This window comes from Globicephala melas, chromosome 15, assembly GCF_963455315.2.
Source record: "Globicephala melas chromosome 15, mGloMel1.2, whole genome shotgun sequence".
Lineage (NCBI taxonomy): Eukaryota > Metazoa > Chordata > Mammalia > Artiodactyla > Delphinidae > Globicephala > Globicephala melas.
In genome coordinates this window covers 46,756,049-46,781,521 of record NC_083328.1, presented here as the reverse complement: position 1 = coordinate 46,781,521, position 25,473 = coordinate 46,756,049, and the positions used below count along the sequence as shown (strand labels likewise).

General features: G+C 39.3%; 1 protein-coding gene across 6 annotated transcripts in view; it reads right to left on the bottom strand.

The window, feature by feature from the left end:
* Positions 1–25,473, bottom strand: part of SEL1L2 (SEL1L2 adaptor subunit of SYVN1 ubiquitin ligase) — a 118,382-nt gene that overhangs the window by 11,850 nt on the left and 81,059 nt on the right. For 5 of the 6 annotated variants that reach the window (XM_060284611.1, XM_070043594.1, XM_060284612.1 and 2 more), the window contains 12 exons: positions 18,799–18,852; positions 18,323–18,382; positions 18,156–18,237; positions 16,811–16,965; positions 16,116–16,172; positions 8,995–9,063; positions 8,057–8,134; positions 4,216–4,278; positions 3,563–3,650; positions 1,757–1,905; positions 440–605; positions 251–325 (listed from right to left, as the gene is read on the bottom strand). In XM_060284611.1, the coding sequence (XP_060140594.1) occupies positions 251–325; positions 440–605; positions 1,757–1,905; positions 3,563–3,650; positions 4,216–4,278; positions 8,057–8,134; positions 8,995–9,063; positions 16,116–16,172; positions 16,811–16,965; positions 18,156–18,237; positions 18,323–18,382; positions 18,799–18,852 (1,096 nt within the window). The remainder of the gene's footprint in view (positions 1–250; positions 326–439; positions 606–1,756; positions 1,906–3,562; positions 3,651–4,215; positions 4,279–8,056; positions 8,135–8,994; positions 9,064–16,115; positions 16,173–16,810; positions 16,966–18,155; positions 18,238–18,322; positions 18,383–18,798; positions 18,853–25,473) is intronic. The other variant, XM_030872659.2, reaches the window with a different exon arrangement.

Here is a 25,473-nt window from a genome sequence, read left to right as displayed (position 1 = left end):
TTCTGGTGTCATGGAGACAGAGCCGTAGAAAAATTCCTATGGTTTGCTAAACTGGAGACCTTGAGAATAACAAAAGAAGTTCCTGGAAATGACCTCTAACCAAAGACTGACCCTAACATCAGTTTGAAATACCACCTGCTAGATATTCTGCACCTTTCTGCCTATGTGCCCAAGAACTCAGCCGGAGCAAATCAGATGCATAATAGTGGACAGGGGCCAAGTAGTGCTCATTTTTATCTAAGTTCTGTACCTTGAGTGGCAGCTCGATTCCATAGGAGAAGTGCCATTGGATACATCTTCTCTTTTTCAAGGATTTTAGCTTTTTCTAAAAAAAAAAAAAAGGAGACATTCCATTAGGAAGGCTTAAAATACCCCTACAGTAAAGTCATATATGCATATGTATGATTGGGGAATTGCAGAGAATTTTAACGTATCTTACTAGATTCCAAAATGAATGCTGAATTGCTTTGAGCTACTTCATAACCCATTTCTGCAAGTAGTGCATATTGAACAAGCGAAGAATCTATATCGCCATTCTTATAGGCAAAGTATGCTGTCAGGAATTTCTCAGCCCAGTGGCCTAGTTCACAGACACCTTTATAAAGCTGTATATACAAAGAGAAATCAAGCAGACTAGTTAGCCAACACACTTCATTCCAGGTAAACGATAAATAACCTCAGTCTTCAGTTCCTGCTGGCTGGTCAGGCAAGGATTTTAGGTCTAAAGCATGGCTTTTGAAAATTGTTTAGGGTGAGGTGTTAATACCTTTCACAGGCATGAAGATTACAGGTGTGTATTTTTTTTTTTTTTGTCTTGAGCTTACACTTCCTGAGGCTTGTTTTAAATATGTGTAAATGAACTTTTCTGACTTGGGGGCTATTTGGCAGGACAACAGAATGTAACGACTTCTGTTTTTTAATAAAAGGGATTTTCTGGACGCTGCTGCCCTGCGAGGGTGCGTTATAAGGCTGCAGCTGATGTGGAGAAGAGAGAATGAAGGGAAGACAGTGCCTGAGGGTGTAGGTGACATAACCGTGAGGGAGGTGTGCAGAGCTCCGTGGGGACAACAGGCAACTTAGTTGAATAGCCCTTATGTAACCAAAAGAGGTTAACCATACATAATTCATTAGGAATCGGCAAAGGAGCAAATCTAAAGATAGATTATTAGCTGGCAGGTTTTGAAACGAATTTCAGAGGGGCCAGGTTGCAACAGGAAGGTATTTATATTGGTGCAGGGGAAGTGTTTCATGAATCAATGAAGGACATTAAGGTCCTAAAAGCCTTCTTTTGAAAACTGCATCACTATCCCAGGCTGAAAGAATGCACTTTCTCAATTGTCATCCAAATCATCAGAAAAACCTAAGGACCTGGCTTTCTGGGAAGAAGTGAGCTACATTTTCTAGGCTAAATCAAGCCTTTCATGTCCCAAGTCGCAACTCCCAATCCTACTAGAAGTGCCAAATTGCCCTGGAGATTTGATTGAAAGCTGAAACAGAGCTCCATAACTGAATTCGGAGGCGAGCTCTGAACTCGATGAAAAGCCAGATGCAAGACAGGAGGGATCATTTCTCTTCCTCCCTTTCCGAGTCTGAGTTACATCACTGCTTTTCCTCCCTGGCAAATGTCAGTGTCCACATTGTCAGCTGGAAGAAACAAGATAATATCTATAAAATCAAAGACACCAACAATCTAAGGACAGTATCACCTCCTCTCTGTGATAAATGAAAAGTGCTTTAGAAATAGCCCGTGATTTACCTCCACAGCAGTTCTGCACGATCTTAACACTCCTGTTCCTGTGGCGTACATCTTGGCCAGGTAATAAATGGCGAGGGGCTGCCCACTCTGAGATGCCAAGTAAAAATATTTGAAGGCAAGTTTATAATCCTTCCATACTCCAGAGCCAGCTGAAAATTAAAATTATTTTGAGCCACCCCTTATTTACATTGTTTTTTACATTATCATCTATGGATGTAATGCTCATAGTGATTCCTGCTATTTTAAATAGGATGAGAAAAGCCAACCAAAAGTCAAGCTACTCTAGATCTACTATCTGGGGGAAAAAAAGTTGAGTCAGATTTTAAGTAAGAATATGGAAATGTATGTTCTCGACCCATTCAGAAAACTGAAGGAGATGGACTGTTTAGTCTCATGAAAACATCTCCTCAATATGGTATAACTGCAGTTAATGAAAAGGAGACCAAGTGGTAGTCTCTGAGGACCAGAAGGCCCTCCATGATGTGTGTCACCATCCCTGTCATCCTTCCATACCAGGAGACCAGTATAGCTCCTCCTAGCCATAACTATGGAGTTTGGAGCCAGTAAATCCCAGCTCCAGGAGGCCCAGCTCAGACTCAGCTCATTGCTTGGAGCAAAGCATTTGGAGCTAGGATGGAGAATCAGCTACTCCCAGCAGCTGGGATTCTTGTCCTGACTCTCCCATTACTCCTTTTGTGACCTGGGCACCCATAAGCACTTCATTTGCAAAAGGAAGGGCTTTCACTAGGTGGTTCTGAAACTGCCTTCCAGCTCTAACATTTCTTAGCCTTTAGAAGCAGTGCCATGTTGCTGCTAAGAGCAAAGGCTCTGGAGGCAGGTCACTTGGGTTTGAGTCTCAGCTCCACCAAGTGTATGATCTTGTGTAAGATGTTTGACCTTGATATGGCTCAGTTTGCTCATCTAGAAATGGTGGGCTACCCCCTAGATGTGTTGAGAGGACTAAATGAGTAAATACATGTAAAGACTTAAACATTAGCCATAACTATTACTCTTATTCTAGATGCTTGAGGAATCTGATAGACCCTGGGCCTGGGATTTGGAATAAACTAGAAGAACAAGGCTATCTTAGGCAACCTCCCAAAACCGTAGAGAACAGGCCCTCCACCTGGGCTATTGTGGAAAATGCCAGATCTGTCTTTTTTTTTTTTTTTTTTGTGGTACGCGGGCCTCTCACTGTTGTGGCCTCTCCCGTTGCGGGGCACAGGCTCCGGACGCGCAGGCTCAGCGGCCATGGCTCACAGGCCCAGCCACTCCGCGGTATGTGGGATCTTCCCGGACCGGGGCACGAACCCGTGTCCCCTGCATCGGCAGGCGGACTCTCAACCACTGCGCCACCAGGGAAGCCCCCTCTCTGCCCGTCTTTTCAATATGGCACCGAGGATCATCAGATTTCTCACCATGGCCCACTCTCCTTCCTCTCACACTCTGTCTCCTTTCCCTCTGCAACCTCAGTTACTCTTACTAATGCCTGTATGTTGATGTCTCCCCAAATCTTTCTCTCCAAGTTTTACCTTTCTTGTGAGTTTCACACTTGTTTCTGGGTTGTGCGCTGAGTGTCACAAGGCACTTCAAACTTAAAATTTTCAAAGGTGAGCTTTCTGATTGCACCTCTTTGTCTCCTCCCCCCAAATGTCCTTTTCCTCCTGTCTTCTTCAAATTCCTCCTCAAACTGCTGCCTGAATGTTCTGTCTAAACCACTTTCACCAATCCTTTGATTTGTCTTAAAAAAGGAGCAGACTTTGCATTTATCATTCTAAGTAAAGCAGCCATATGTGTAGCACTTACAGTAGTACATGAAGCCTAACTGAAACTGTGCGTTTGGCCATCCCTTTTCTGCAGCTTTCTGAAAGTATTTAAGTGCTTCTGCATAATTCTGCAAGATAATTACACTTTGTTACTCAAAGGTACATGCATAACTCCATGGTAACAATTGCCTTCCACTTTTTTTAAGAGCATAGTTAGTGCCCTATGTGATTTAGGCTAATTAAAGCAGTATCAGAAGTATTATACATTTTATTTCATTATTATATTAGATTCTATTAAGAAATAATTATCTTATTTTCATTGTAAATTATGTCTTTTCCTACATTGACAGTAGGTTTTGTTAGATATTGGGGGAAGGTCACTCAAAAGACAAAAGTTAAAGTAAGAAGATAAATTTCTCTATGAAAAAAAATCTTCACGGCTTAGATGATTTCTAAGGTTACTTAGAATCTGTGATTCTAAGATATAATTAGCGTTGTTACTCTTGTCACAAGCTTGTTCTATGTCTCTTTGGCAAATATTTCACTGAATTATTTTATTCTCTATTACTAGATATGATACCTTGGCAAACCAAGTAATAGAGACTAATTCCTTTAGATTAATCAGTGATCATGAATTTCACCCTAATAAATTGCTAGAAATGTTGAAAAAGATAAGAAAATTATTTAACTTACCACAGGAACTCCTTTCCCATAAAAGTAAAGAAGACCGAGCCCATGAAGACCAATGGCATTGCCCTGGAACAGGTTTAAAAATCCAAGTAAAGTCCCAGAAGAATTTACCATACGGAAAAGTATTGCAAAATCATTCACAATATTTGAAATGCAGCTGGTAGGAGATGAACTAAGGCAGGTGAATCAGGCAGTTGGTGTTATTCTGACCCTCTCTAGTTTCTCCTTTCACACTTTCATAACCCACCTCTGACTAGAAAAGAGGGAGATGAAAGTCAAATCTTTCCTCCAGTCTTTCATTCAGCATTTATTTAGTGCTTGCTTTGTGTGTGACTCCGTAACAGGCATTGGGCAGAGGTAGGAGATGAAAGTCAAAAGATCAATAAACCATGATCCCTGCCTTATAGACTCCTGGGCTCTGAGCCACTAGGTAGGACCTCTTAATCATGTCAAATGTGGTAAGTCCTATAGTAGAAACAGATAAAGAGTGTTGTGGGCACCTAGAAGAGGGAGGCTTAGGTGATGGTGGGTGAGACTAGGGACTGAGCAGATTGAGTTGTCGGAGGTGTTGACATTTGAGCTGGGTCTTAAACGATGTGTAGGAGTTTTTCAGAAGGGAGAAGTCTATCTAGACAATTGTTACCTGCTTTGGTCAAAGGAGGTTGACGTAAATGGCCAAATAATATTTGGAGACTCTATGAATTTCAATCTAGCTGTTATGGATGGTAAAACACTGTTACTGCTTGTAAGGTTTATAGTATTTCCTCAGGGACTTAAGTTCTGTTAGAAAACTCTCCAAATTTCTCTTTACCACTTAAATGTATTTATTTGTAATTAGTTTTAATAATTTAATAATTGAAATGTAATTATTGCTGATGCAACCAGAATATTCCTCGGTGATACAGGAATAGCACATAACTAGAGAAGGCATAGTTCAACAACTATTTCAAGACTCCAGACTTTGAGCCTATGCATGTCAAAGGGCCAGCTATTGTAAGAATTCTTGAGGACGGTCCACCTGTATTTAAAACAGCTGGTATATGTCTACTATCCTCTTCCCTCTTCTCCCCTGACTACTACCTGTGGTTCCAGGAGTTTTAGGATAGACTGCTCTGGGGATAGTAAGGCCTGGTGTGATCCATGTGGTAAAGTCTAGTGAGTCTGTCTCCTTTTAACTATCTTCATTTAGATGTTGAGAAAAAATGGGAGGGAAGGGAAATGAGAGGAAGGAAAGAGGAAGGGAGAAGGAGGAGAAAGGTTAGAATACTAGGGACACATTTCTTTCTTTCTCTAAGAGAATCCTTGGGAAACCAGGGTCTCATTGGATGACTCACCAACTGTTTAAGGCCCAGAGTACCTGTTTAGAATGTTCAGCTCAGGAGTGGCCAACTCAGATACCTCCAGAGCCATGCAAGTAATGTAAGAAGTACATTAAGCCCGGTGATGGGGGAGTGGTGGAGACTGAGGCAAACCAGAGAGCACCTGCCCTGTCGAAAGGCAGCAGCACCTCCCCGGCTCTCTGCTGCAGCCAACTGTCATCATGTGGAAAGGCCGCCCCACGTGGACAGCTCTTCTCATTTTCCAAGAAAAGCCGAACATCCAGATTTTGATATGAAATTTCCTAATTTTTAAAACTCTTTCTGAGCCAAACAAAACATACGTGCAGGCACCAACCCCCCCACCCCATACATAACTTCTGCCTTAGGGCTCAATGCTCTAGCTCAGGTTAACTGACATGAACTTAGGGACCAGATGGTCATACTTGGCAAATATTTGATGAACCCCTACAAGGCACTAAGACCATTGGCCTCCTCTAGGTGAAGAGACATGGCCTTCAGACAGTAGGAGAGAAGGCACAGGGTAGAAGCAGTAAAGTGTCTAGCAGTACACAGAGTGAACACAGGGCAAGTTCAGAAGAGGGAAAAGATGTGTGCCAAGGGAGTAGGGGTGGCTTTGTGGAGGGAGAGAGGATCGAGCTCTGCTCTGGGGGATGGGTATTCAGAATGGGGGATTCTGGGAAGGGGGGAATGACAGAAGTGTGAAGATGGGGATGGGCCTGATGTGTTCAGAGGTGTGAGAGAGGAAACCAGAAGAATATGGTCCAACTTGGGCCCAACACAGGATAACTGTTCATGTTTCTGAGTAAGACACAAGAAGTCATAGAGTCTATAGCTTTGCATCCTGGTACTGATATGACTTAAAAACAAATTTAAAAAGCAACAGTTTAAAAAATAGTTGTAAAAGAAGAGTATGGGTGTGCAAGAGTGGGAGGCAGAAACTCTTACTTTGATAGTGACCCCAAGTGAGGAATCTAATAAACTGTCCAGGAGATGGTGAAGGATTACATGGCTATGTCCACCTGATGCCATTCATAATAATGCCCATAAAGGAAGGTAGCTCAGGTTTAGAACACGAGTAGCTCAGATCACTACTGGTTACACAGCCCTTGAATAGCTTGGGGGAGCTGGGTTAATTTACACACTCAGCTCCCTGGCATCATTCCTTTGCGCTGACAAATCAGCATTATCTGCCCAGTCACATGAGATCTTCCTCTGTTACATTATACCACCTCTTTTTCAGTCTGCTCTCCTTGTCCTCCTAATCTAATGGTACTCTGGATGCCTGTCTTGCTGAGCAACAATTTCATACAAATTACAAGGGAGAGGAGAGGAGCCGAATACCAGCCTTCTCAGTAATTTAAACCACAATAGCAGCAGCTCCGAGGTGCTAGTCGTTTATAAATAGGCTCCTGAAGCAGCGTGTGGGCTTTTAAAAACCGAGAACACTTGAAAATATTCTCCATTTGAGCACATCTCTCCTGCCTGTGTTGCTGTAAGACAGTGGAAGACAACAAAATGCTTCCTACTGTGCAGGATTAGAAAGTTTATCAAGGCTGTTCTCCAACGTTAGGTTGGTGAGTGTTGTCATGAGGACGTTCTTTATGCACTACAGGGGTTTAGGGGAGTCTGCTAAATTTCACCTGACAGATACCAGCCTCACTGATCTTAGGAACCAAGGCAAGAACTTCAGTGGCAGGAGCCACACTACACAATTTCTATATTTCCTCACAGATCCAATCCATTCTGCCTCGGATATGCTTTGAACTTCATTCTACCTTACTGGCCCCAGACTTCGAAAGATAATAGCTGACACACACACTTATTGTGTGCCAGGCACTGCTTTAGGTACTTTACAATATGAGGCATATAACTATTAACTCATTAAATCCTGACAACAACAATATGAGGCAAATTTTCCTATGTTCTCATTTTATAGATAGGAAAATTGAGGCACAGAGAGGTTAAGTAACTTGTCCATGGTCACACAGCTAGTAAGTTGAAGGACTGGCATTCAAACCAGGGATTCTGTCTCCAGCGCCACGCTCTCAATCATATTGTCCTGGCTGCCCGACAAACTTCTGCCTGAGCCAGAGCCTTTGGGTAAGATCAAAGGAGAAAAAACTGGGCATTTCTTGGCTGTCTTTGTACTCAACTTACTGCAGTTACTGACTGAGTTTTCCCTTCCTCAGTCCTCATTTTTGTTTCCTGTTTCCTGAGCTAGATGGCCTCATCTACTGCATGGTGGAGGGGAGAGCTGAGCTTCTGTCTGGCCTCCAGCTAGGACAGCACAAGGCACTGCCATTTTCCATTTACCAAGAAGGTGAGACGTGTCTCTGCCTACCCCCAACCCCATATTTTATTGTCAACGATATTTTTCTTCCCCGGGACCCTAAACGCCTCCCAGGCCCATTAGTCTGGCATGGGGCTTTGGACTTAACTCTTCAACACCAGTCTGCATGTAATAAAAGGCAAGTGTTTTTTACAGAAATGGGCTGAATACATACCTTATTAGCTGCCATAGAAAAGTATTTGAAAGCGGTAGCATTATTTTGTGGTGCTGCAACATTCCCTTCTAAATACATCTACAAAAAAATAAAATAAAATAAACGAAAAGATGTAAAAACTAAGGAATTTGAGGGTGATGAAAATCTTTGAGAACTACATAGAGGTGATGGTTGCACAACATTGTGAATGTAGTAAAGGCCACTGAAGTGTACACTTTAAAATGGTTAATTTTATGTTATTTGAATTTCACCTCCATTTTTATAAATGGAAAAACTAAGGATACAATCTATTACATACATTCTGGAGTGCCCTTGCCCAAGGGCAAAAAAAAAAGGATCCTATCTGTGTTTTTTCATGTTTCTTTGCATCTAAATTTACTGTATGTAGCCCTCTGGAAGCAGGGCACTTGTCCCCATGGTTACTGATGCAGACTGGCTGCGGGGAGCCAAGGACAGCACACAGGGGTGTGAGTGGTCTTTGAAGGAGAGAAGAAGATGCCTCTCCAGAGGGACACTCCACAACAGCTCCTCCCATCAGTCAGGGAGGAGCTGGGTTTGGTCAGTCTGGAGCTGGTTCTCATTCCAGGGATGGAGGAAGGAGGTACCCTCGATGGGTCGAGGCCTGTCCCAATCTAGCCCAGATCTCCTGTTACCCGCCAAGGGCTCAACAGAGGGGCTCTGAGCTACACTCAGCCGGGAGCCCTGGGCCACATTCACTTTCAAGACGGCTTTTGGTGCCCTGGCTAAGGACCACTATTGTATGGGGCTTCTTCCCAAACTGTCACCTCAAGAATGCTACTCTCAGTTTGTAGCCGAATGCCCCGCTTAGCTGCTTCCATGAAAGAGGTGTGCAGCCCTGTCACCATACACTGGGTTCAATTAGCTGGTACTATTAGGTTTTAAGAAATGAAAAATATTGGTCAAGATGAAGCTTGTACCTTTCCTATAAATGCCATGGCATTTGCACTCCCAGCTTTTGCTGCCTTTAAGAAGTAGTATAATGCTTTCTGGAGAGAAAAGAAACAACATTATTGACAGTAATGAACATATCATACAAAATAGCTTTTGAACTAAATTTTATTTCATTAAACATGCGTTAAAAACTATCTATGAAATGCCCACTTTGTTTAAAGCACTACTCCAAGTGCTATTTCAGTCACAAACTTGAAGAGTGGGAGATAAATATATATATTTCATATATATAATTTTAGAATGTTAGGGCTTGTTTCTCACATTTGGAAAGGCATGATAGGCATGTGGCTTTGTGGAGGACAGATAAATCCCAGCTGCAGAACTAAATACTCCATTATTTTAAAAAAGTACACTTGTATGTTGTCAGTATGTACTTATTGCATAAGACAGTTTGTGTAATTGGCAGAATTGGATATACAGCATCCTAATGTTTATGAGGCAGAGGGAGTAAGACTAGACACAGCTGGCTGCCTGCTGAGCCCAGGACTTTCTGCAGAGGTGAACTTCAGACCAATTCTTTCTAAATCAAACTGAAGGGGGCCAGCAAAGCCTCTGATCCTCTCTGGGTCATAACGTTAAATGAAATGCTCAGTCTAGAACGCATGGGAGCTGACCTGTCTCCTGCTGCCTCATTCCTTAGGCCTCATCCTGACCTTCCATCAGTTCTCCTCAGAGACCACATGGAGAAATAAAAGAAATAAGCCCCAGGAATGAGAAATGAAGACACACTCTCCAAAGTATCTTATTAGGACACAACTCTTCTCTCTTTAAAAAGCCTTGACTAGATTGATGTGCAAGGATCCACTCCTTCCCAAAGAGAAGAGAATGTTTAAGGAAGAAATGCAGGTCGTTCTTTTATACGTAAATTTGCTCTAGAAATATTGCCAACTTATTTGAGAACCACACACTTGTTACTAAAGTCGGTCTGCCTTGTGGACATAAAGTAAATACAAACGCTACCATCCTGGACCTCATCACATCATACATCCGTTCTCCCATCCACCTCTTCTATTCTTCACTTATCCTTTCAAGAACTTGGTTGAAACCTGCCATACATATGGTAGTATGGCAGGTATTATAGGTGATTCATAGATGAGTAAAAAACCCTATCCCTACATTTGCTCCCTAACAATACTGTTGAGAAAAAGGAGTAGATGTAAATAGCAGTAAGACAATAAGTGATAGGTGAGATAAAAGGAACACTGAAAAGAATTAGATGGGTTTAGAATAATAGAAATTGTATGCAGCTCTATGTTAAGTGTTTTACAAGCTTTTTCTCACTCAGTCTTCACAACAGCACCGTAAGGAAGCTATTATTAATATCTGCGCCTATTTAGTGACACTCAGAGTCATGCAGTTGGTACTGGCAACCCGCCAGCAGCCTGAATCCAATTCCCATGTCCTTGGCACTCTGCCTTCATGGTTTAAAGAAGGAGGGCTTAAATGATAAAGGTCATACAAAAGATAAAGGATTCACTGTGCAGAAGGCATCACAGGCTGAGGGAATAACATGAACAAAGAATGGAGATGGGAGTGTCCAAGGTGTGTCCAGGAAATAGTAGTTACTTTGGTACACCTGAAGTAGAACATCCAAAAGCTAGGACTAGCAAAAATGTGATGGGGCCGTATTATAAACAGTCTTGAATACCAGGCTAAGGACTTTCATTTTATTTGGTAAAAAATAGAAGCCATTGGAGATTTATGAGCATGAAGTAGTCTTGAAACAAATGCTGTCTAAAATGTCTGGAATCACGTAGGTGCCAATTGGATAGGAGACAATTGTAGCAATGTATGATTTACCAATTACATATTGGTAAATAAATCAAAGGTATGACTAAACATATGATTTACCAATCACATTTATCAGAACACATCAGTATAAGAAATAATCGTATTTCTTATGAATATCTCTACTGAGCCAAGACCCGAATATATCCATCAGTAACTATAATTTGTGCAAGTCATAGTACAAATTTGCTCCAGGCTTTGGTTTCTTCATTCATGTTCTCTTCCTCTGTGCTTTCGGGAACCCTGTCCTTCCCTATCATGGCATGCATCCATTGACCTGTCTGCTTAATTTTTTGTCTCCCCCAGTGTTGAATTCTCTGTATCTTAGCACAGTGTCTACTGTATGTTAGGCACTCAGAAAATATTTCTGGAATGAAAGAATAAATGACTGAATGAAAAGATAAATTTGTCAATCTCTAAAACAAGGGGACTGGATTTTAATTTTTATGGTCCCTTCCAGCTCTAGCATTATGATTCTATGAAATCATTTTCAAAGTCCAGTTTCAGAATTTGGGCTCAAATATTTGGCAATAGAGAGCTCTGGGGAAAAAGTTACATTCTGGGACTCTAGATTTGAACTGTTAAAAGAGAATCGTCTATTCCCTAGAAGCAAATAAGAATCCTGGAGTTTTCCCCATCCTTCAATATAATGATCTTGTAAAGACCAAAGGAATTGAGGCTCTCTCTCATTTCCCCTTCCTCTTTCCTGGCTTACTTGGCATCTCAGCTCTCTTTTCTTTATCTTTACGTTAACCTGCCTTTAATGCTATTGTTTCAATTGCATAAACATTTATTAAACACTATGTGAAAGAACCATGCAAGCTACTTTGATGGCTATGCATGGGCAAACCTGAGTTCTTGCTCTCAAAGAGTCAAGTATCCATCCATCCATCCATCCATCCATTCATCTATCCATCTGCTATGGTCTGCATATTTGTGTTCCCCCCAAATTCATATGTTGAAAACCTAATGCCCAAGGTAATTGTATTAGGAAGTGGGGTCTTTAAGAGGTGACTGGCAGAGCTCTCATGAATGGGATTAGTGCCCTTGAAAGCGGCCCCAGAGAGCTAATCTGCCCCTTCTGTTATGTGAGGATACAAGGAGAAGTCTGCATTGCAAGAGGGCCCTCACCCAATCATGCTGGTACCCTGATGTCAGACTTCCAGCCTCCAAAACAGTGAGAAATAAACTTTCATTGTTTATAAGCCACCCAGTCTGTGGTATTTTTGTTATAACAGCTCAAACAGACTAAGACACGATCCATCCATCCATCCATTCTTCAAATATTTACTGAGCACCCACCATCATATTTTACTGATTCTAAGATGTACAACCCCCAACTCCTCTCCCATTTTAATCAGGACATTTCTTACTATCAATGGCATCATATAATTTATATTGGGAGTGTTTTCTCTTCCTCAGTAGAACATAATGTATCTTATAATTGATGGTGTCTTAGATAGGATGAACTATAATATGTCTCAGGCATTATGCTAAGTGAAGTTTCATTATTTGAATGCACATCTCTTTTTTTAAAAAAAATGGACATGATTTTTTTGTTGGTTCTAAGGAAGTCCCTAGTTTAATCAGTTTGTAACATTTCCTTTAGAATGAAATGCCAAGAAAATGTATTGTTCTAAAAACATTTGTGAAACTTCTTTTATCACAGGTTCTATAAGCCACTCTTAAAGGGGATAGTATTAGCTCTGTTCTTTTTAATAGGTGGCAGGGTGGACAAAGCTGTTGCCTTTACATACTTGATATTATTCTTCCACTAGGTTTAATTTAATTATGCACTATCCACTTTAATAATATGCACCAAAACACCCAGCTTTCCTAATCCAATTAATTCTGAGCCTGTATATATTTAGAAATGCAAATGACGTTAAAATATATGTGTACAAATTCAAGACAATGTAATCAAGAATTGCATATACAATACTTTTCAATAATTAAGAATTTGGTAGTGGGGAGGGTAAGGTGAAAATGTTGCCTGTGGTGACAACTCATAAGAGAAATTAATTCAATCAAACAATGAGGAGGGGGAAAAAAGGCAAGCTAGTCATTTCCAGGTATTCTGATGTTTAATCTGCTGGGCAGTACCGGGCATCACTTATATTTATAAAGAGCCTTACACTACTAATTTTCTTTGGTGGACTAAAACATCAGCATACTGATTCAAGTGGTGGTTCTTAGGCTGGAGAAAATGTCTAATTCTTAGGATGCTGTCATTCATTCATTCACTCATTTACTCATTTATTCAGTAAATATTTACTAAGTACCTAATATGTACAAGGTACTAATCTGAGTACAAGACACACAGTAATGAGTAAGATAGATAAGAATTTACATTCCATCATGGGGAGACAGCAAACAGGTCAAGATCAGTATAGTACAAGGAGTGAGAGGGGCTAGAGAAAAATAAACACAGCATGATAGGATAAGTGATAAAAACGTAGAGTTGGGCTTCCCTGGTGGCACAGCAGTTGAGAGTCTGCCTGCTGATGCAGGGGACACGGGTTCATGCCTCGGTCTGGGAAGATCCCACATGCCGCGGAGCGGCTGGGCCCGTGAGCCATGGCCGCTGAGCCTGAGCATCCGGAGCCTGTGCTCTGCAATGGGAGAGGCCACAACAGTGAGAGGCCCGCGTACCGCAAAAAAAAAAAAAGTAGAGTTGATCAAGAAAGCCCTCTCTGAGGCAGTAAGACTTGAAGAATGAGAAGCTAGACATGGGAAGAGCTGCAGCAACAGCCTTTCAGAAATTGGCTTTATCCTTTTATCTTCTCTCTCCCCTCTGCATCTCCCATGCTCTTCCAAGTTGATTTTGATGCAGCTAAGCTGTGGCAAGTTGCAAAAACGGCCACAATACTTTGCAGTTCTGCCTATTAAAAGGAGAAATTCTTTTTCCTACTCCTTCAATGCTGGCAGGCCTCGTGACTTACTTTGGCCAAAAGAATATGGCAGAAGTGATTTCGGCAGTTCCAACCCTAGGCCTCAAGAGACTTTTGCTATTGTATTTGTAGAACCTTTGACTGCCATGTGAAAAGCTTGGGCCAACTGGCTGGAGGATGAGAGCATGAAGAGAGACCCAGTCATCTCAGCTGTCACAGATGAGGCCATCATAAATGGGCCAGCCCTGGCCAAAACTCTAGCTAACTATACATGTGTGAGTAAGCCCAGCCAAGATTAGTTGAGCCTGGCCCAGACCGGAAGAATTACTCAGCTGAGCCCAGCCACAACTACTGACCTGCCAAAATCATGAATTAAATAAATGGTTGTTGTTTTAAGCCACGTAACTTTGGGAATGGCGTTTACGATGGTAGCCTAAGCTAACTGATATATAAGCCAATCAGTCTTGATACCTTGACTGGAGTCCTCCATGCAAGCTCAGATTTATTAGACTGAGGAAAGCAGGAAGGACCAGCTTGTGCTTGCCCAACTACTGGGATGGTTCTGGAATTAAACCAGCCTTTTTAGATGTCTAGATGGGAAGATTGGGGCCCAACATACCACCAGAGAATTTGGAGAAACCTGAGTGATTATATCATTCCTTCTTCTTGCTTTACAAATGAGGAAACTAGATTTCAATGGCTGCATTTTTTTAATTTGTGTTTTGTTTTTGCCCAGGTCAAGAGTAAGCAAAGTTTAAAGAAAAGAGCACAGGCTTTGAATGTGGAAATCCTGAGTTCAAATTTTACTCCTTAACAATCTTACTACCTAGCTGTGAGATTTGAAACAATTTACTTCATCTCTCCAGCCTCAGCTTCTCATCTGTAAAACAGAGATAATGAATGTGAATGAGCCCACAGTAGAGCCTGACTGGGCTCCTGGGTGATACCCAATTGCCTAGCTGTTGCCACTACAGCACCAGACTCTTCTATTGCCAGCCTTGGGATTGCACCTCATTCTCACCTAGAGGCAGCTACAGCTCCCATCTGGTGTTCATGGTGGCTAGAGGTGACTGCAAATATTGGGTTGGCCATAAAATTCGTTCGGGTTTTTCCATACCATCATACAGAAAAACCCGAATGAACTTTTTGGCCAGCCCAATGCTTAGCTTTGTGGGATCTTATGTACTCTGCAAAGCTTAGTGGGCATTCCGTATAGGCATGGTTTGGGCACCTTCACAATCAAATTTTGTCTTTATGGAAAATGGGGAATTCTCAGTTATGCATCTTATAGTTAACAGGAGAAACTCATTGCAGGCTGAAATCTGATGTTGGAATCATGTGAATCCAGAACTTCTCATCTAAGAAGCTAAAACCTTAGTTATTGTGAAGATTTTAAAAAATCTGAAGACCTTCAGTTGAGCTGTCTTGGAATGCATATGCTTATTTCAATTGCTACCTATTTTATCACATCTTATAAAATTAACTTTGACATTTACCTAATGAGTATAGTACCTCATATAAAACACAAACTATAGTACCAAAGGTACATTCATAAAATAAAATATAAAGTGAAACAGAAAGTAATAACAGATCAGTCTTTTATGTAACTGCCACACAAGTTAGTTATTTCTATTGCTTAGCCATTGGGACTATGTTGAAATAGAGTGTGTGTTCCTTTGAGACAGTGAGCACATGGCTTGTATAAAATGACAAGGGCTGCAAAATCATCTTTTAAAAGAATCCCAGTTAGTTCCCAGATCTGTGGGGATCTAAGGCCTTGAAACCACAATCAGGATTACGACAAGATCTCATCCAACATCTTTGGCATCTTACTGAGGAGGATCCTGTGTAGGTCAAGTTTATTTGCTTTTTTCTCCACCATAAATGTGAATTGTTAATTAATCTTCTAACCTCACTGGGATCAGGTAAGATTAAGCAAAGTGATTGAAAGGAGCTTTGCAAATGTATAAAGATGATTAATAATATACTTAATTATATTGGAAGCAGTCTGTCCTCTAATCTAGCCAAGTGGGGTTGAGGTGTTAACTCCCAGGTAGACTTTCCACAGCTGGCCTTTGGGAATGGGTGTATCCTCCTCACCTAACCCCAGTTCAACAGTGAGTTTGGGTGGGAAGAGAGAGGGTTCAGTGGGACCATGGAAACTCCCCAGCCCCAGCTACTCCTTCACAGGCCTCTACCCGCTTTGTACTTGGAGGCAGGTAGGAAAAGTGCTTTCTCTAGTGAACTTTGTTCTTCCTCAGAAACTGGGAAGCAGATCTGACCAAGGAAGCAGCAGTGGGCTTTCCCCAGCAACTCTTCCACCCACCCTCTCACCTTTCATGGCCCCGCCAACCTCTCTCACCATTATCCTTCCCACCCCACATGACTGAAGCTTGAGATTGACTTACATAGTAATCCTGATCTAGACCCTTCCTCCCAGTTAGATGTAACTGTCCAAGAGATACCTAGAAATGATGAGTTTTGACAATTATTTTAGTAGTAGTATTCATTTCAATAAAGAAAAAAATTACTTGATGATTTTAATGCAGTATATTGATCCAGTTTGCTACAATTGGCATGTCTTAAAAAAGAAGCAGAAAACCGTTCCCAATTCCATGTTTTATTGGGTTGATGTTGGTCATATGGCTTCCTCAAGGCCAGAAAGCTGGCCTGGTGATGTACAGCAACACCCAGGCACGCAAACCTAGTGGCTTTAACTCTTGGTTCTCAAAGGTCACACAAATGCTGTCCTATTTCCATTCCCATTTCCAAGGACAGGGTATTTCTGGATCCTGGTAAGAGTTCATTCATATTAAAACCAACATTGCATGGTACTTTTTTTCTATAATTACAATCTAGTTTTTTTTTTTTGTAATAATTTTTTTAGGAGTAAATGCAAAAAACAATGCCATTACTATTGCAACTGGTTCTCCCATAGGCTATAAGGAACTGAAAGATACAGACAAAAAAGTAGAACAAAGAGGGGGTTCTCTTCCCTTTCCCATTCAGGATGGAGCATTGTTAACCCTTCTAGGACTCAGAGAGAACTAAGCCCTTTGTAATTTGCATGTTCTAAAAATTCAAGCTCATCTGTATACATTACTTGTATCTGAACATCTCCTCTTTCAGCCAAAAATTTATAGTATTGGTATATGTCCCAGTCCAAAATCTCACTGTTAGAACTCAGATTTTCAGGTCTTTCAGTTAGTCTCACTTTTTCCACTGGAACACCTGCACGTTTTTCCAATTTGTCAGCAACTGTGAATAGAAACAAGCCAGAGAGTAGCCAGAATACAGAGACTGTAAGAGACAGCAGTCAGCTTACAGAAAAAAAACTATTAGGCCTATTCTCTTTAAATTGTGCAGAGATCTGGTCTACTAACAGAAAAGAAATATCCTTAGGAGATAGAATTTTGCTTATTTGGTTCTCAGAAAAGTACAAGACACTACTTATTTTTTGCAGCCTATACAAATATTGTATCAATATATGTAAGACCCTAGCCAAGCAGGCTCAGGAAAGAAGACAGATTTCAGAAGAAGGCAACCAACTCCTTCTATCACTGACTTTTACTGGGTATATTGAAACTACAATACAAGAGTAAGAACCGCTTCTTAATTATTTCCTATGGATAGTCTGAAAATAAATTTCAAATATGGTTGAGTAAACCTAACAAAATACACAATTTGAAATATATCTGGTAATTCCAGTTTCATTAAGCATACAAAAACATCTTGATACATATAACATCTTTAATTCAAAAGTAATTTTTTTCTTTCTTTTCTCAGATCCTAATAATGTCAAAGATGTAAATTCAGATGTTATTCTGATCATAGAAATTAACCATGGACTTTACCCTATTCACTTCTTGGAAGGTTTTTATTTAAAACTCTGTTATGTAGTCTGGTTCAGTGATGTTGCATGAGGAAATATTACATGCAACTTTGAAAATGATTCTAGGAATATATATTAACCTTGTGCTCTGTTTTTTGTAGACAAAGGATAGGGTAATAGAATAATGGTTACTTGAATTGTTCTCAAGTGCAACAATAGAGATTGCCAAGGTATGTACCTTACATCCATTTCTTCAGGAATTTTTAACAGGTCATCCCATATTCTTCATGTTAGAATTACAGAAACTGCTTAATATTTATTCATGTTATATTTAAATTCTCAGTTTAAGGAAAGAAGATCACAAGATCAAGTAAAATAGAATTGTTTGGAGACATGAACTAACAAAAATAAAAGATGAGTACAATCATTTAAAACTTTTGGAAAAGTAACTATTAAGAAATCAGAAACTCTACATTGTATTAAAAGAATTGTATTATAACCAATGTTAAAGCACAGTCTTTAAATACTTTCATAAATATTTCAACTAGTATTGATTTGTTTTTTTAATTGCTTGGCAAATCTCTTTATCTTAAAATAAATTATGTGGATTACTCACTATAATCTGCCACTTTCTTGTAATGACTTAGGGCAACTTCGCAATTCTGTAGAACACTGATTCCTGACAAATATCTGTACCCCTAAAACACATATAAATTCTTAATATTTTGACAATGTTATATTTATACCACACCTATTTGGGCCCAAGAATATTTAATTACAAACCAAAATCATCTGGGATATCATGCTTCCTCCAGCACTTCCAAAGGTGTAATATATCAGTGCCTAAAGTTTAAAAAAAAGGTTATTCGACATTTAAATTTGGAACTCAAACCCAATCATTGCCTTTTTATTCCTAACCTTGAACTACTCCAAAATAAATTACAAATTTCATTCTCTTTCTCTGTAAAGATGGCTGCCATTCACTGGGGGCTTACTGAGCTCTGGAGTCTGTGAAAAGGGGATTGTACATGATATTTCATTTAAACATCACAAAACCCCTATGGAGTAGATATTATCTGAAACTTGATAATATGGAACATTAAGAAACAAATGGCATTAGGACCCTAAACTTCTCTAACTATTGAGCTGTGCTCTTAACCACCACACTAGAGTGAGCCCTTCACTTAAAGAGTAGACTCTCTATTCAGTGTCCCTTTAAAAAATCATTTTTGTTCCAGAAAAAAATAGAATGACCTTACCTTAGCTTGATTGTATTCCATTCCTATTCCACAAGAAGACAAAAATCCTAATGCCTAAAGCCCAAAAGAAAAAGAAAAACTCAACAAATCCATTTATTTTACAGCTATTCTTACCTACATCAGTAAGGGGTATTTTAAATATCTGCTCTATAATTATTTATATTGTTAACTTATTTCTTATACCATAGCAAATTGCCTTATTACACTTTTGCTAAGGCAACAAGAAAAATTTGGAAAAGGTTATATAATAGTGGAAGTTTTGTATAATATATGTGAAAATAAGCTAATACTTACTGAATTTTAGAATAATTATAGTAATAAAATAGTATAAACCAATGCTCTCTATGTGTTTACCTTTCTTGGCAATGAAAAGACTTTTTTCTCCAATACTTTTAAATTTTAATTTGAATACTTTTTTACATATTTTAAAAATAAAATGTGATAGATATAAAAAGTTCAAACAGGAAGAATTATATTGAATAAAAAGTGAAAGTCTGAACACAGAGCAAGATGGTGGAATAGGAAGCCCCGAGCCTTGTTTCTCCAATGTATCCAAAATACACAGTCCAAAAAGCCTTTATGAGAACTTCAGAAGCCAGTTAAGAAATCGTAGTTACCCAGTCAAGCTCACAGCAAAGAACAGCCAATTAAAATAGGTTAGAAAAGTCATTAGTTAATCTGCAATCTTATTGCAGGTTTTTAAGGTTATTTAATCTGCAATCACTCCTCCCCCAGGCCAGCACAGCTTGGTGTGATCAGCAGAAAAAGTCCAATTTGGAGCTTCTCCCTTGGGAGGGAAAGAGGAGAGTGGAACTTAGGTCCAGTATTCCAGCTTTTGGTGGGATTGCCTGAGGTACTGATTTCTGTCTTGCCTGATACAGGGTGCTAATGGGGAACCAGCATACTTTCAATTCCCCAGGGGGCTTCTGAGAACAAAAGAGCTCATGGGATTGTTGCAGCATCAGAGAATTTATAGCATACTGCAGATGGCAGCCAGCAAAACTCTGCACAATCAGGAGAAACAGCCCACCTCATGGCTTCTCCCTTGGGAAGGAAAGAGAAAAACAGAGTGGGAATTCTGACTTTTGAAGAGGGGCTGATGGAAGATTTGGCTTTCATCTCATCTGATTTGAAGCATTGACAGAAATGGAATGCTTTAGATGCTGGGGGCCTCTAAGCAAAAAAGAGAGCTTGGAGGCTTGTTGCAACACTAGAGAACCTGCAGTACCACAGAAGGCAGTACCACCAGAGACAGCAAGTGATTACAACCTCCTGAAAAAGAAACCTCTGTAATTGGGAAATTACAAACACAAATCCAGAGAAGACACATTCCCAGAAAATATTTGAGAGACCCCCAGAATCTCTAGCTGTGTTTATTGGTGAAGGTCTTCCTCTGTATAAATCTAGTCCATAAAGACTGGGAAAGGTGGCCGTTTCCCCAAATGCATAAATCACAGCAAAAAATAACAAGGCAGATAAAGAAACAGGGAAATATGGCCCAACCAAAGGAATAAAATAAATCTTTAAAAATTACCCTAAAGAAATGGAGATTTACAAATTACCAGACAAATAATTCAAAACAATCATCTTAAGCTCAAAATGCTACAAGAAAACACATATAAACAACTAAATGAAATCAGCAAAATGATGCATGAACAAAATGAGAAAATCAACAAAGAGATAGAAACTATTAAAAAAATCTTACAGAAATTCTAGAGCTGAATACAATAATAGAATTGAAAATTTCACTAGAGACGTTCAACAACAGATTTAATCAAGCAGAAGAATCAGTGAACTTGAACACAAGTCATTTGAAATGATTGAGTTGTAGGAACATAAAAAAAAAGGAATTTAAAAAAGTGAAGAAAGCCTAAGGGACTTGAGGGACACAAAAAAACTGAACATTATACACATTATGGGAGCCACAGAAGACTGAGATAAAAAGGGGCAGAGAGCTTATTTTAATAAAATTTGGATGAAAACTTCCCAAACCTGAGAAAGGAAATAGGTATCTAAATTTAAGTTCAAAGAACTCCAAGTAGGGAGTCCACTCAAAGAGGCCAACACAAAGACACATTATAATCAAAACAAAGACATAGAGCACCAGATGCAGCAAGAGAAAGGAGACTTGTCATGTACAAGGAAGTTTCCATAAGATTATGAGCAGATATCTCAGCAGAAACATTACAGGCCAGAAGAGAGTGAAATGATATATTCAAAATGCTGAAAGAAAAAAGCTGTCAACCAAGAATACTGTATCTGGACAACCTAACCTTCAAAAATGAAGACAAAATATAGAACTTCCCAGATAAGCAAAAGATGAGGGAGTTCATCAACACTAGAGCTGCTTTACAAGAATTGCTAAAGGGAATCCAAGTTGAAATGAAAGGATGTTAGCCCGCAACACAAAAGCATACAAAAATATAAAGCTCTCTGGTAATAATAAATACATAGACAAACAAAGAATCATGTAATACCGTAATGGTGGTGGATAAGTCACTTTTAATTCTGGTAGAGAATTTAAAAGATAAAAGCATAAAAGATAACTGTAACTAAAAAACTATGTTAATTGATAACAAAATATAAAAAGAAGTGATTTGTGTCACTAATAACATAAAGTGGGAGGAGGGCAGAGTCTATGTGATTGAAGTTAAGTTGATATCAATTTATAATAGATTGTCATAACTATAAGACGTTTTATGTAATCTCCAGGGTAACTACAAGGAAAATACCTACAGAAGATGCACACAGAAAATGAGAAGGGAATCAAAGCATGCCATTACAAAAAAATAAATGAAAGACAAAGGAAGTCATCAAGAGAGGAAAAGAAGGACAAAATAACTATAAAACAAACAGAAAACAATGAACAAAATGGCAATAATGAGTCTTTCTCTTTAAGTAATTACTCTCAATTTTTATATGGATTAAACTCCCCCAATTAAAAGACATAGCAGGCTCAATGGAAAAAAAACAAGATCCAACTTTATGCTGTCTACAGAAGACTTACCTTAGATATAAAAACAAACATAGGCTGAAAGTGAAAAAAATGGAAAAAGATATTCTATGCAAGCTGTAACCAAAAGAGAGGGATGATCACACTTAGAAAAAATAGACTTTAAATCAAAAACTGTCACAAGAGGCAAAGGGCATTATATAATGATAAAAGGGTCAATTCACCAGGAAGATATAACCATTATAAATGTATATGCACCTAACAGCAGAGCACCCAAATATATGAAGCAAACAATGACAGAATTGAAAGGAGAAATAGTGATAAAATAACAGTGGGAGATTTTAATTCCCCACTTTCAATAATGGATAGAACAACGAGACAGAAGATTAATAAAGAAACAGAGGAGTTGACCAACACCAAGGACTAATTAGACCTAATGGACATATAGCAAACACTCTACTCAACTACAGCTGAATGCATATTCTTCTGAAGATCACATAGAACATTCTCCAGGATAGATCATATGTTAGGCCACAAGACAAATATTAACAAATTTAAAAAGATTAAAATCATACCAAGTAACTTTTCTGACCACAGTGGAATGAAACTAGAAATCAATAACAAAAAGAAAACTGGAAAAGTCACAAATATGCACAAATTAAGCAACACACTCTTGAATAACAAATGGGTCAAAGAAAAATCACAGGAAAAATTAGAAAATATCTTGAGACAAATGAAAACTAAAAACACCATACCAAACTTAGGCAATGCAGCAAAAGCAGTACTAAGAGGAAGTTTATAGAGATAAAAATCTACTTTAAAAAGCTCTCAAATTAACAACCTAACTTTATACCTCAAGCAACTAAAGAAAACAGAACAAATGAAGCCCGAAGTTAGTAGAAGGAGGGAAATAATAAAGAATAAAGGACAAATAAACAAAAAAGAGAATAGAAAAACTGTAGAAAAATCAATGAAACTAAGAGCTAGTTTTTCAAAAGATCAGCAAAATTGACAAATGCTTAGACTAAGAAAAAAAGACCCAAATCACAAAAATCAGAAATAACAGAGGGGACATTACAACTGATGCCACAGAAATGAAAAAGATAATAAGAGAGTAGTATGAAAAAATATACACCCCAAAATTGGATAATCTATAAGAAATGGATATATTTCTAGAAACACACAACTTATGAAGACTGAATCATGAAGAAATAAAAATCTAAACAGATCTATAACTAGTAAGGAGGTTAAATCAGTAATCAAAAACCTCCTACAAAGAACAGCCCAGGATCTGATGGCTTCACTGGAGAATTTTATCAAGCATTTAAAGAATAACACCAATCCTTCTCAAATTCTTCCCCAAAACCGAAGAGTAGAGAATACTTTCAAACTCATTTTATAAGGCCACCACTACACTGATAATAAAGCCAGACAAGTATGCTACAAGAAAAGAAAACAACAGACCAAGATCCCTGATGTATATTGATGAAAAGAAAACCTTAACAAAGTACTAGCAAACAGAATTCAACAACACATTAAATGGATTGTACACCATGATTAAATGGGATTTATTCCTAGAATGCAAAGACAGTTCAGCATATAAAATAGATCAAAATATATACTGTTGGCCCACTGTATCTGGAGGGTTCTGCATCAACACACTGAAGCAACCACAGAACAAAAATATTTTTAAAATTCCAAAAATTTCCAAAAAGTAAAACTTAAATTTACTGTGCACTGGAAACTATTCACATAACATTTACATGGTAAGTAATCTAGAGATGATTTAAAGTATACAGGGGTATGTGTGTAGGTTATATGCAAATACTACATCATTCTATCGGGTGAGCCAAAGGTTAGTTCGGTTTTTTCATAAGATGGCTCTAGTAGCACTTAGTTGTCTTTAACTTTATTCCAAACAATTTTGTTAGATTGTATGTGACAGCTGTCATATCAGTGTGCATTTAAAAAAAGACAACAGGGCTTCCCTGGAGGCGCAGTGGTAGAGAGTCCGCCTGCCGATGCAGGGGACATGGGTTCGTGGCCTGGTCCGGGAAGATCCCACATGCCGCGGAGCGGCTAGGCCCGTGAGCCATGGCCGCTGAGCCTGCGTGTCCGGAGCCTGTGCTCTGCAACGGGAGAGGCCACAACAGTGAGAGGCCCGCGTACCGCAAAAAATAAATAAATATAAATAAATAAATAAATAAAAAATAAAAAAAGACAACAAAACTGGTGAATTTTTGTATAGCCATTTTAATATTGAAGATGAAAGAAATAAAGCAACATTTTCAGCATTTTATGTTGTATTATTTCAAGAAAGGTAAAAATGCAACTGAAATGCACAAAAAGATTTGTGCACTGTATAGAGAAAGTGCTGTGACTGATTGAATATGTCAAAAGTGGTTTGCGAAGTTTCGTGCTGGAGATTTCTCACTGGATGAGGCTCCATGGTTGGATAGGTCAGTTGAAGAGGATAGCGATCAAATCAAAGCAATAATTGAGAACAATGAATGTTACACCACGCAGGAGAGAGCTGACATACTCAAAATATACAAATCAAGTGCTGAAAATCATTTGCACCAGCTTGGTTACGTTCATTGCTTTAATGTTTGAGTTCCACATAATTTAAGCGAAAAAAACATTCTTGACCATGGTTCTGCATGTGATTCTCCACTGAAACATAATGAAAACGTTCCATTTTTAAAACAAATTGTGATGGACGATGAAAAGTGGATACTGTACAATAATGTGGAAGGGAAGAGATCGTGGGACAGCGAAATGAACCACCACCAGCCACACCAAAGGCCGATCTTCATCCAAAGAAGGTGATGTTGTGTATATGGTGGGATTGGAAGGGAGTCCTCTATTATGAGCTCCTTTCAGAAAACCAAACAATTAATTCCAACAAGTACTGCTACCAATGAGACCAACGGAAAACAGCACTCAATGAAAAGCGTCCAGAATTATTCAACAGAAAACACATAATCTTCCATCAGGATAATGCAAGACTGCCTGTTTCTTTGATGACCAGGCAAAAACTGTTACAGCTTGGCTGGGAAGTTCTGATTCATCTGCAGTATTCACCAAACACTGCACCTTCGGATCTCCGTTTATTTTGGTCTTTACAAAATTCTCTTAATGGAAAAAACTTCAATTCCCTAGAAGACTGTAAAAGGCACCTGGAACAGTTCTTTGCTCAAAAAGATAAAAAGTTTTGGGGCCCACTCTCCCAGCCCCTGACTTTCTCCCTTTCCCTCTCTGTCCTTCTCTCCCCCTTTTCCTCTCTTCCATTCTATGGAAGAAGCTTTGTTATGAGCAGCCCTAATAAGAGCTCCACATGGTAAGGAAATGAAGCCTCCTGCCAATGACCAGAGGATAGGATTCTGCCAGCAGCCTTCATTTGGGCTGCAACTCTTCCCAGAGTCTCCATCCTACTGGCCTACTATATCAGATTTTGTATTCACCAAGCCTCCACAATCATAGTCTTGGTGCTCCAGCCGGGTGTCAGGCCTGAGCCTCTGAGGTGGGAGAGCCGAGTTCCACCAGAGACCTCCCAGCCCCAAGTAATATCAAACCGTGAAAGCTCTCTCAGAGATCTCCAACTCAATACTAAGACACAGCTCCAATCAATGGCCAGAAAGCTACAGTGCTGGACAGCCCATGCCAGCACAACCTTACCCATTAGCAGAGAGGCTGCCGAAAATCATAAAAATTTCACAGAC